The sequence below is a fragment of the Lepidochelys kempii genome, chromosome 11 (genome assembly GCF_965140265.1).
Source record: "Lepidochelys kempii isolate rLepKem1 chromosome 11, rLepKem1.hap2, whole genome shotgun sequence".
NCBI classification, from domain to species: Eukaryota; Metazoa; Chordata; order Testudines; family Cheloniidae; genus Lepidochelys; species Lepidochelys kempii.
Genome location: NC_133266.1, coordinates 17303288 through 17316281, shown reverse-complemented (window position 1 = coordinate 17316281; position 12994 = coordinate 17303288). Strand labels below are relative to the sequence as shown.

Sequence of the window (12994 nt, the reverse complement as noted above, 5' to 3'; positions counted from 1 at the left end):
CCCCGATAATGAGGAAAATAGTAAGAAGAGAAGGCAGGAAAGCTACAACTAGAGAAAAATGTGGCAAGAGTTTGTGCAGATAACTTCATTGACAAGATAACCGTGGTTGCCTGGTGTTTAAGAAAAAATATGACTTTTGTTTCTATTTTCATTTTTCTTAACTTTCCTTCAAACCTGTTGCACTCACGTATCCTCCTTCATTAAGTTTATACCCACTATGGAACCTTAAACATGCAACTGGCTAATGCTTTTCTGTTCTCACCCAATCACTTTGCTTAGTAGTAAATTTTAAAAAGAGAGCTACAAACACCAGAATTTGTAGGTGATTCAGGAATTCTGACTCTATTTTCATCACAAACAAACCTCTTTATCTTGTCCTAGCCTTTCTGTGGGATGGGTTTGCTTCTTCTGTCTCACCATTTGTTGTCTTTTTGTTTAGAATGAAAATATTGTCCTTATTTTTGTAGGTGAGATTAGTATTGCTGTATACTGCACATAAGTGATTTTATATCCTGAATTCTGCAGACTCCTTAGCTGTGGGAGTTTCACATTCATACTCTTATTTTTGTCTCCAGAGTCCTTTGCGTCTCTAATTTTGGATAAACTACACACACACACACACACACGCACCCGCGTGCACCCCCCCTCCCCAATAAAATAACACTAAAATTGCAAAGTCAAGCACTCATAATTTAGGAAATGCTGGAATTAAGGTTGGTAGTGCAACCTTAGGTTTCAGAGGAACAGCCGTGTTAGTCTGTATTCGCAAAAAGAAAAGGAGTACTTGTGGCACCTTAGAGACTAACCAATTTATTTGAGCATGAGCTTTCGTGAGCTATAGCTCACTTCATCAGATGTTTACCGTGGAAACTGCAGCAGACTTTATATACACACAGAAATCATGAAACAATACCTCCTCCCACCCCACTGTCCTGCTGGTAATAGCTTATCTAAAGTGATCAACAGGTGGGCCATTTCCATTTCCAGTGCTGGAAATGGCCCACCTGTTGATCACTTTAGATAAGCTATTACCAGCAGGACAGTGGGGTGGGAGGAGGTATTGTTTCATGATTTCTGTGTGTATATAAAGTCTGCTGCAGTTTCCACGGTAAACATCTGATGAAGTGAGCTGTAGCTCACGAAAGCTCATGCTCAAATAAAGTGCAACCTTAGTTCAGCCTGCTTGCATATATGCATTTATAAAGTCTTGTCCAACATCCCATAAGATCTGTGGTAAAGTCAGGAAAAGAACTCAGCTGTTTAGGATCCCAGTCCAGTGCTTTGCATACAAAAGAACAACCTTTCTGTGCTTGTATTCCTCTGCCTCATTCGCTGTCCATCATGTGCACTGAAGTAAGTACGTGTCCTGCACAACTAATAGTACGTAATCATGTAATTAAAAACTATATCATAATGTATACTCACAATGGAGCTGAATTAAGTTTGCTCTGGAAATCTTCAGTATGATGGTTCCTAACTTTGTGCATTTTCATTGCAACCTCATTGTTCTTTTAATGTATTTTTTAAGGTACTTTCATAGTTTAAAAGTTTTTTTTTTAAAAAAGCACGCTGACAAAACAGAAATTCTGTCATGCCGAGCCATACTGATCCTCAGGTATTGGTCATCAGCAGGATATGAACCTTTAGTTCCATAATACATACTTCTACTACATGAGTTAAAGGATCCTGTATGAGTCCCAGCCATTTGTGGGGGACATGACACACGTTGCCCGTGGCTTACAGAACTCTTCATTGGACAGTAGAGGAATGCTTGCAATCAGGAATCTTGGGCTCTATTCTTTGCTGTGGAAGGGGGAGTATGATTTGGTGATTAGTGGAAGCATAGCCACATATATGGACCCGACACAATCATTCTGTAAGGCAGTGTGGCTGAGTAGCCGAAACCTGGGTTATATTCTTTGCTTTGCCTGAAGCGATCTCGTGGAACCTATCAATTATCAAATCTGTAAAATGGAGGGAATGATACTTACTCGTCTACTACCTAATGAAGGGGTATGAGGCTTTGATCAATAATAAAAGCTTTAAAGCGCACAGAATTATTGATACCAATCAGGAGGGAGGGGCTCAGACCACCAGGAAAGCTGGATTTCCAGACAGAAAACCTTGCACAAACATGGAAGCCAGAATTGAATCTATATTCAGAGCTTAATGTGGGGAATAAAGATGAGAAGATGAAGGTAAAGCTTTTTTACTGTCTCATTGGGGAGGGGGGAGTTGGGAAAAGGATGAGATGTAGCCAGCAAAACACTGGAACAGCTGTTGAGTGTTTTGATGAGTACTGTGACCCCAGATGGAATGAGACAGTAGAGAGAGACTGGATTTTTTTAACCCACTTCCAAGATGTAGAAGTAGGAATGTACTAACTTTACAGACCTGGGAATTCTGACATCCACATGCAACTTGGGAGACATTAAAGATTCCTTAATTAGAGACAGGAGCCTTTGTGGGAAATGTGATTCCAGCTTACAAGAGTGATTGTTGAGAGTAACAGATCTGACAGCAAAGGACTCCAAATAGCAAGGAAAGCTAAACCATCCAAGCAAAGGATCAAAACAATAACAGCCACTGGTTGAAAACAAGTTTAGAGGCTCAAGCTAAAGGAACCCAGGAATCAGGAGAGAGACAGACCGATCATGAATGCAGATGACATGATTCAGTGTAAATACTGTGGAAAGCAACACTGATGCAAAGCCAGCAGCCCGTACATGTACTCAGATAGAAAAGAAGCTGCTGGCTGTTGTCTTTGGAATGGAACAATTCTATCAGTTCACCCTTGGGCACGAGGTAGATGAGCAGGCGGACCACCAGCCACTAGAAAGCAGCATGAACCACTCCTGAATACACCAAAGTGACACCAATGCATATTACTGGATCAGTGCTATGAGGTGAGGATAAGGTACTGCCCAGGAAAGTCATGACTGGTGGCAAATACAGTGATCAGGGCTACCTTCCGAAGTACAACAGAGATGGATCTGTGGAGCAGGTTGATAGACTACCGTCATATCTCTGAGGGGAGGCTCCAGGCAATGCAAAAACAGCACCCCCCAGGCTGGGATGCTACAGGCAGAAAAACATTCATACTGAAGAGCTGGGCAGATCTCAAGGAGGAGATCCCACAGGAGGTTGCCCTATGTTACCAGATCAGAGATAAGCTGTGTGCACAAGATGGGGATTTTGTTTAAAAGGAACTGAGCAGTAATCTGAGCAGATTTAAAAATTGACATCATGAGATGGATACACACTTCACACCTGGGGATAGAAGTGTGCATGATATGAACCAGGGAGTGTACCTGTTTGTAGCCCCCCTTTCCTTCCTGGGTTGCTCAGGAGCAGGCAACACTCACCTGTGTGCCTGGGTGCCTGATGTTCAGTGGCCCCTCTAGTAAAGGGTGTATACATGTTTGACGAAGTGGGGCTGTTCTTAATGTTTCCTCTGAATAGTGTGGGGGTGCCTCAGTTTCCCCTATGCAGTTCATAAGTATCTAGGGGGTGGGATAAGAGTGTATGGTCATTGCAGAGCCTTAGAGGGCAGGTGTGTGCAGGGGTCCGGACATAAGGAATGGCTGACATCCTGTTTCCTGGCAACTGATGGCCTGGGCCCTTCCCCCCTGCAAGGTGAGAGCTGAAGGGTTGGAGAACAAAGGAATCAGGTGACCTCCTGGCCCCGGGGAAAGGGACAAAGCCCAGAGGAGGCGGGGCTGGAGGGAGTTTCAGTTTGGGGTTGGCTGGGACATGGAGTGAAGTGCAGACGTGGTTGTCTGGCTCACTGCCCCCCCAAAATGGACCCAGCTGAGGGGTCCTGTTCTCTGCACTGCAAGCTCTGTTTTAGACCATGTTCCTGTCGTCTAATAAACCTCTGTTTTACTGGCTGGCTGAGAGTCACGTCTGACTGCGAAGTTGGGATGCAGGACCCTCTGGCTTCCCCAGGAGCCCCGCCTGGACTGACTCGCTGTGGGAAGCGCACAGAGGGGCAGAGGATGCTGAATGCTCCGAGGTCAGACCCAGGAAGGTGGAAGCTGTGTGAGCTGTGTGTCCTGAAGAGAGGCTGCTCACAGGAAGGCAACTGCCCCAGAGTCCTGACTGGCTTCATGGGGAGCAGTTCCAGAGCATCGCCTGGGGACTCTGTGACAACATGTAGGGTAGGCATAAATGCCCAGTTGAGAGTGACATGGAACAGGGCGAGGGGAGAAAAGAGTGCAGGGATCAACCACAGAAGGAGACTCTACTGCATCATGAAATCTGAACCTGACCCTGGAAAAAGGCTGGATTGCAGATCTATTCACTGTTAGTAGCAGGAAATACATGGTTACATTAAGTTACTACTCCATTTTCTGGGAGAAGGACTGTATGGAGGACACTCAGGCAAGAACTGTGATCTGGAAACTGATGGTGCATTTGGTAAGATATGGCATACCCAACATGCTATACTTAGACAATGAGCCACAGTACTCTGCATCAGAATTAGAATGATTCAGCATCAAATTGGAATTTTAACACAAGATCTCTTCCTCTGGGTAACCAAAAAGCAATGGGAAGGCAGAGTCAGTAGTAAAGTTAGCCAAGAGACTGAACAGACTGACTTAACAGACAGAAATTGCTGACAATGTTGGACCATCGCGATACACCCTTTTAGGGACTAGGTATAAGCCTAGCACAGGGACTGATGGGTATGGGGCCAGAGAACCAAGACTGCTTCCCGTGAGGGGTAGTCTGTTGCAGCAGACTGTGGAGACATACAAAGGAATAATGGACAAGACACAGATGCAGTTAGGAGAATGCCACGATAAGCTTACAACTTGCTCCTACAGTGGAGTCAAGACCTGAGTCCACTGTACAGAGGTGATCAGGTCTGACTCCAACCTTCAAATAGCCACATAAAGCAATTGCAAAAGCAGCAGTGCAAATTGCAGTGGGTCACAGGTCACGTGATGTGGCTATGTACTCAGGACAGCAGTGAAGACAAAACCGAAGACCCACTGCAGAGTAGCAGCAGACAGCTGGTACACCCAGACAAACAGGACCAAGGTCAAGACCAGAAAGACTCAGAAAGGGCCTCAGCTGTCCTAATGTAGAAGTCAGAAGAAACAAGGTATATGGACAACACAGGGACAACAGGATGCCACCCATCAGAATGAAGGCAGCAATGGAGAGGAAGCAAGTCCCACACCAACAGTGATAACACAAACAAGAAGTGGGAGACTTGTTAGAGGAATAGCACACCAGGACTACGGTTGGTGGCAAAGGCCATGTCTCTGTGGTAAGCTATATACTAGTCACCTCTGGCCCCACCAAGTCAGCAAATGCTTGCACATGATACACAATAAAATTGTTAAAAGGAAAGATGCTGCTTGGAACTTGGAGGGAGGAGCACAGATTTCAGGGGGGAAGAGTTTGGAGAAGGGACCAGATAGTCAGTAGGTGTACACACGGCTGGAATTCTAGCTGCAGTTGCAGTATTTCTGTAAATAGTTTTCCTAATAAAGAACCAGTTTAATTTTAGAAACATGGAATTCTTTTATGTTACAGTATTACTCTGCATGCAATACATGAAATGCACCCCATTCTGCTGGAGTTAACTCCCTTAACTTTGCCTGAACCATGTGCTTGCTTGGGTTGAATGTGCTTGCCTTGTACGGGCATGACAGTTCAGCTCTTCACCCAATAATTTCTCCTTTTCTCTGGATGAGCCCCCACTGGGTATTTGGGTCTTAAGCATGCAGATTAAGCAGCCAGACATTTCTCTTTCATTTCATTTTCACAGCTGCCTTCTGGCTCCTGGAGTTGCCTCTCTTAAGCCCCCCATATGGCAAGGGATCTACATCTATAATTCAGGCTATCGTCAAAAGAATTCAGCATTGGCCAAGCTCTTCTCCTATTGGAATCATTGGACATTTCCCCATTGACTTCAACAAGAACAGTTAGGCAAATACCGAGCACTTTTGAAAATCCCACTCAGTATTTTTAAGCGTGAATTACTCCTCCATGTTCTCCTATATTCAGGATTCTTGTAGTGTGAGGTGCTGAGCACCTTCTACCAGATGTTGGGCACTCTCAACTCCCAATGGAGTCAGATGAGAGTATGGTACCATTCAGCATCTTGGAGAACTGGGGTCTGTGGCAGAATATTAATTGGATAATTTAATTAGAACAATAATTTATTTTCCAATAATTTATTTCCTATTTTGAAAATTTCCATCTTTGAGATACTAGGTATAGCTAGCTAGACAGAAGTTCTGTATTCTCTCTACAATTCCCCATATTTTCCCACAAGTATATAGATATTTCATTTAATTCCTTGCCAGCCTTCCTTTGTGGCATCTGCTTATTTATCACTGTCTTTAAGATCCCTTATCCACTTGGTAATGCCCATATTTTTGGTCCCTTGGTTATTGCTATTATAAATTATTATCCAGTAAGATTTATAGCTGTGAGACTTGTATAAATAATCTCCTCTGTTTAATGACTTAACAGTAAGAAACCTTTGTTATTTTGTAACGAAACCATATGTATAATTTCTTGATACATTTTTTGCAGGTATGTCAAAAAAATTAGGTCAGTAGCAGACCTACATCAAAATCTTTGACAGGCCACAAATTGCACCACATCATGTTTACAGTGATTTTCAAAATATATAAATGGTGTACGTAATGTAATTTTATGATGCTTTAGCCTTTTCATAGTCAACTGATGCCTGAGCTCTTTCTCTGTCTAGTAGAACATTGATCAGTTGTTCAGTTTCTTATTGACCTGTTTGATGCTGTCTCATTTAGATGCTTGTAGTATAATCAAATACAATTAGAATTTAATTTCTGTGTTTGTAGGATCTCATGGATAGCGTATGTATTTTATGGTTCAAACAGTGGGTTTTGAAGCTGCTGCTTGTGTTTTTTTTTTTTTGTTTGTTTTTTTTTTTGCAAGTCATGTGTAACCTTTTGTTTGAAATAGGCTTTTGAATTCACTAATTTTTGGAGCTGAGGTTAAGAGGCTTATAAGAATTAGCATAAAGAAAAGGAGTACTTGTGGCACCTGTAGCTCACGAAAGCTCATGCTCAAATAAATTGGTTAGTCTCTAAGGTGCCACAAGTCCTCCTTTTCTTTTTGCGAATACAGACTAACCCGGCTGTTACTCTGAAACAAGAATTAGCATGTCATAATTGACATGTACAGTAGGTACAGTATGCTGGAGGTGCTCTGTTTTTAGTCTGTGTTTCCAAAACTCTTTACCTAAATATGTCTTTATAGGGGAGGGTGTTCTTATTAAATTTCTGAAACTTCTCTCTCTTTCTTTTTGGCTGGGTACCTGGATTTTTAAAGCTAGATTCTTATTATTGTATTTTATAAAAATAAAATAAACTTTGCTGCATTGATGTAAAGGTGAGGGCTTCAAATGGAGGAGGAGGAGAGAGACTTTTAATTTTAAAGGCCTGTTTTGTTGATTTCAATGAGTCTGTGAGCCAAAGTAGAGCAGCTCAGATAGGGATACTTTACAGCAGTCTTATACAGATTTGTGACCCTACCAAATCCTAAAATCTGCTGTCTCTATAGTAATTTGCATTAACAAACTGAACACACAGAACAAGTGGAAAAATTAGACATTTTTTTTCTTTTATCCTTTTGTGTGTGGATGTGCATTCAGTGTAGGATATTGGATATGGAATGTGGAACAGTGGAAAAGTAAAAGTTCATATTGCTTGGGAAGTTTAACACACAAGTAGGAACTTAGAAATCATATTATAGGGAATATCCCTTTACTAGAAGGGGAATGGACTAGATAACTTACTGTGTTAGGTCTTTTCCATCTCTAATTTATATTATTCTAATTGTCGTATTGATTTGATTACATATCAGAATCAAACACACTTGACATTTTTCTTATGGCATTTCATAAGTTTTGCTATCTTTATCTTCAAAAGGAAGCACCTTTATTTTTCAAATGTGGACACATACAACTAATATATAACCTCTGGTGATATATTTTTCAGCGCGAGAAGCTGATACATGAGTTGGAGGAAGAAAGACATTTGAGACTTGAGAGTGAAAAAAGATTACGGGAGGTGACGTTGGAGTCGGAGCGTAGCAGAGCTCAAATGCGTGGATTGCAGGAGCAGTTTTCGAGGTACGCTGTGTTTGTAAACTTTATTCACAATATAGAAAGAATGCTTTGATACAAAAGTGCCTGAAACCCTCTGGCAGCATGGTCAGCATGAAAGGAGGAAAACCTCTCATATAATTAATTGGGAAAACCCATTATGCTTCTGGGTAAATGATTTATACAGCCTATAGAATTTAAGAGGATTATACCTTGTTGTAGAATTCCATAGGATGGTGTAAACAAAATCTGTGGAAATGCAATTACTATCTGTTATATTTCCCTACTATTTTTCTGGAAGATCACAGGGCTTCACATTTCTCAAGAAATGCATGCCATGGCCAAATCAAGGTTACATTTTCTTTATTCTTCGATATGATGAAAAAACACTGTGCCTTCATCACCAATTGAAAATAATGCTTTTTAAATAATTTAATAAAATGTTCTACTTGTTTATGATCCATTGTCAAATATATAATATCCTAAAGGGTGCAGGCTATTTTCCTGTTTCAGCATGCTTTAGGACTGTTTCTGCATTGACTTTAATGGAATATGGTGCTATGGATGTCATTACAGGATTGGGTCCTTAAGTTATTTCCATAGTCAAATACTTAAATGAAATGGCTGAGACATGGAATAGAGTGCTGTATGGTTTTTGTAATGCACAGTGACATCTTTTACTGCAATTCTGAGTGGCTTCTATTCACATGGAGAAGAGCAAGCAGAATCAGAACTGAAAACGGAGTTTCACATTGTATGGTGTCCAATGAGACAGTGTCTGAGTATTAACTGTTTCTCTCGCAAAGTTCCATTTTGTTCATACAATAAAAGTGAGCTCTCTTTTTGTTTAGCACCTAGCAGAATGGAGTCTCGGTCCATGACTGAGGCAATACAAATAAATAATACAATTATAGATGGCCAAAATTTTGGAAATGCTCGGAAAATAAATTTCTGTTTTTGTCAAAAATTGACGACAACTTTTCATGAAAAATATTGAAAACACGTCTCACCTTTTTTGAGGTTCCAGCATGATGTTCTCTTTAGATGAGTCCCATTGAATGATTCACAATAACTCAAATCCATCCACTGAACGTAGTTGGTTGGGATATTTTTTTCCTGTTACATTTTAATCATTTTAGTTTCTGGAAAAAGTGCTTAAGCTCCTGATTATAAAACAATAATTTTGTTAAATTTAAATCTTCCTGAATTATTTAAACTGATGCAGTACTGCTAGCTTGTTTTGTGTCTTTTTGCTATAAATTTGTAACTGGATGTTGTGACTGAAATTTTCCAGTGTTTCATGCACAGATCTCTTTACCATTCCTGCAAAAATATTTGACTAAATCTCCAATAGCTCAACAAAATGACTACCTTTGCTGTTAATGAAAATCCATGTTTGTATGGCAAATTAATCTATTTCTTTCCTTCCCATTTCTTTTCACAATGTCCTCTTCATCACAGTGTAGCTGTCTTAAAACTGATTTAGTTAAACTGGTGCAAACCTTTGTCTGGACACATTTATATTGGTTTAAAAGTGGTTAAATTTGCTTTGGACGTATTCATTTTCCAATGCAAGCTAAACCAATATAAACCTGTATTAAACTGTTTTAAGAGCATCAACACATAGTCTTGTACCAGTTTAACTAAAACACACCTTGTGTTAAACTAGTGTGAATTTGGGTGAAATCCCTTGCCCCGTTTTAGTCAACAACAAAACTCCCACTGATTTCATTGGCCAGGATTTTATCACTTGTATGTAGACCAGCTCTTTGGAAGACAGCACTACACTGTTTTAAACTCCATTTCCATTTGGAATGTCACCTTTGTAACTATGAGGGCTGAGAACTTCCCTCTTTTTTAGTGACAGTTTTCTTGCTGCAGAAGATTATGGTGCTCACAGGTTATGGTACTCACATCATATAGATTTATCTCTGGACAAGTGAATTTTTCAGCCCCATGTTAAGAAATAAGAAGACTGATGCTGGTAAAATCCTGTGCCCCAGGGCAGTTGTATAGTTGAGAGGAAACTCAGGTAAATGGAGATTATCTACTTCTCATTTGAGGAATATGAAGTTTAGTTTAGGTTAGTTTACCCATTTCTTTTTTTCCTAACTATGCTACTGTTCCACAGTGATACTGTGTCAGCTGAGGAACTGAAGGAAAGGAAAACAAATTACACTGGACCAAAAAAGAGTGTGTAGTGATGGGGGCAGAAAGTGAAGGGGAAAAGGAAAGCACTTTTATCAGTACATACATGCGAACTGGGAAAGGATTTTCTGCACCCAAATCTTCTGGCTTTCAAAAGAGAACAGAAAATCTGAGAGAAAAGCAGGTAGCACATCATAGCTTTGGAAGTCTGCATATCTCTGTTACTGAGTCAGTGTATACATTCGTGCATATGCACTCCATGCAATACAGTAACTTAAACAGAGATTTGGAGCAGGTGCTCAATCTGTCTGTCTCCCTCTCATAAAAATATTTTCTCCTCATCTTTAGAAGAATGAAACATGACACTGTAAACTGACCTTTTGTAATCAGCGTCAAAAAGCTGTGCTCATATCTTAAATTATGTGAAAACTTTAACCTGCCTTATAAGCATTCAATTTTGAGTGCACAGTCCTCTGTGCGTGACTCCAGAAGCAGGCTTTCTTTTGTATTGATTAAGTCCTAACACCTACTCAGTCAGCAATATTTCTGGCTGAGATTCCCCCGCAAATCAAAGTCCTCCTTTTTAACATCTGTAAAAATCTAGACCCTTAAAATGATACAGTGGCTACAGTTTTAATGTAAATGTTTGACAGTTACTGTGGAAGAAGGAAAAGATTTTTAACAAAACGTATGTTCTGTACCTGGATTATATAGTGTACTGTGCAGATAGGAGCAATTTTACTATTAGATGTAGTATGTGTTTAAAGTATTCAGAGTGCCGCAGAAAAACACTTTAGTCTTAAATCCAAAATCTTTACATTGGAGTCGTGTACAATGATTCTTGTGTTGTTTTACAAAGCATAACATACTGTACTCTCACCTTCAACTCCATTGAAGTCTGTTGCTTGTTCGTAACAATTAAATTCCACGAGACTTTATTGGCATGATTAACCATACAAGTGTTACTAGAGTGCATAAAAGAGACTGAGCCTTCAGGTATCTATCAGAGTTGGGTAATATCCATCCAGGATATGGGTAAACGTGTTTAGGATTTATTTCCTGTTTCAGCAATGGCCATTCCTGATCCACTGGCAGATTGCTACATCGTGTGAAGCCATCTCTGCTGTCTTTCCTTTCTTCCAGAGTTAGATACAGTTTTCATTACTCCTTTTTGCTTAAATGACTTTTATGATTACTTACAATTTGAGATTTCTTTCATGTATTTCCTTGTATTTTGGACATTGGAGTAGAAAGTGCAGTCTCTTCTTGGCTGCTCTGAGCTTGGACTGTGCTTTATGTCTGATAGTTTCATCAACTTCTTGTAGCAATATGTGCAGTGATCCCAAGAAAAATCAAAACAGTAGGTGTGATTTATAGTATCATTCCAGAAGATACATTAAGTAGTGTACAGAATATAAATTGATCGCACTGTCTTCTCTACATCATCATATTGTACCAAATGTTGCTTGAGTGCATGCAGTACATAGGAATCCATGCTGGGATTAAATGTTGAAGCAGTAATAGAAGTAGATCTGTCTTAAGTTATTTTGATTACTATGTAATCTACAGAAAACAAGTTTAATAAAACACACGATTGTATAGTGAATCTGTTAAGAGTAACTGAAGCTGCAAGAATCAGTTCTTTAAAATTACTTTATTTACATTGCACAACATATTTCACCTTAAGATGGCCTTGGTTACAGATGTCTACATCTGTTGCTGCAAAACTGACGCTGACTTTTAAGAACACATGCTGCTGGAAAAGTAGGAAGTTTATCCAGGTTGGGGCTCTAGGAATCTGACAAATTAGATGTCTTATAATTCTCATTGCATTGTTTCAGTATTCCCCTCATGCTAATATTGACGATAGGGTTATATCTGTCACTTCTAACAGGTGGAACATGACCATGACAAATCCAATAACACTTTGCATAAGATGACAGTATGTCTCTCTAGTGGGTACAAACATGTATTCTTTAGCTTGCTCCTGGTGTTTTTGATTCCTCCTGCTGTATTCTATTTGGTGATGTTGGTGATGTGTTGTCAGAAGAGCAGACCAGAATTGATAAATAATTGCCTACCACTGGGGATAAAGGGATATTTTGCATTTAATCACGTCAAACTGACCTAGAGATTGCAACCTGCTTACTCCCCAGAGAAGCTTTATTGCAGTGCACAACAATCCACTATGGCACAGACTGAATCTTGGGTAGAATGGCTTAGAGATTTATAAGCCTTGGGACACCTGTATAGCCTAAAGTGGTGGGGTCATTTTGTCTAATGTCCATTTAACACCAGTCAGACTATTAATCTTATTTCTAAACCATCTTTGGATGTTAAAATGTAGATACATTCTCCTGCTCATGGAGAAGAGGTTGTAAATTTGCTTCCCCTTCTCCATTTATCATTAATCTGAGGTTAGAATCTCTTGGTCAACAGATTACCAAATAGCTAAAACTGCTTTAAGTATACATCTCTGATGGAGCCATATGAACATAATAATGATAAGGGGAAGGGCTTTTCCTCTGAGTTTAAGCCATCAGATTTCTGAGTTACTGCAATCTCCTCTCCTTCTGTATGTTTGAATGGAACCTCCATGGCTTCCTTGCATCTTTAGGAAGGAGCAGTACTATCATAAAGGAGTACTTGTAAAGGTTTTACCTTTTTCAAAACTAACATGATTAATCTGATCAAGTCAGTCAGTCTTCGAACCTTTTCTAGGATCAGGCACTCTTT

General features: G+C 40.0%; 1 protein-coding gene across 22 annotated transcripts in view; it reads left to right on the top strand.

The window, feature by feature from the left end:
• NCKAP5 (NCK associated protein 5) overlaps positions 1 to 12994 on the top strand; it is a 624519-nt gene that overhangs the window by 327860 nt on the left and 283665 nt on the right. For all 22 annotated transcript variants that reach the window (XR_012154214.1, XM_073305277.1, XM_073305278.1 and 19 more), the window contains one exon: positions 8004 to 8137. Coding sequence is in view for 21 of the 22 variants with exons in the window: in XM_073305277.1 (XP_073161378.1) it covers positions 8004 to 8137 (134 nt within the window). In the remaining variant the exon portion in view is untranslated. The remainder of the gene's footprint in view (positions 1 to 8003; positions 8138 to 12994) is intronic.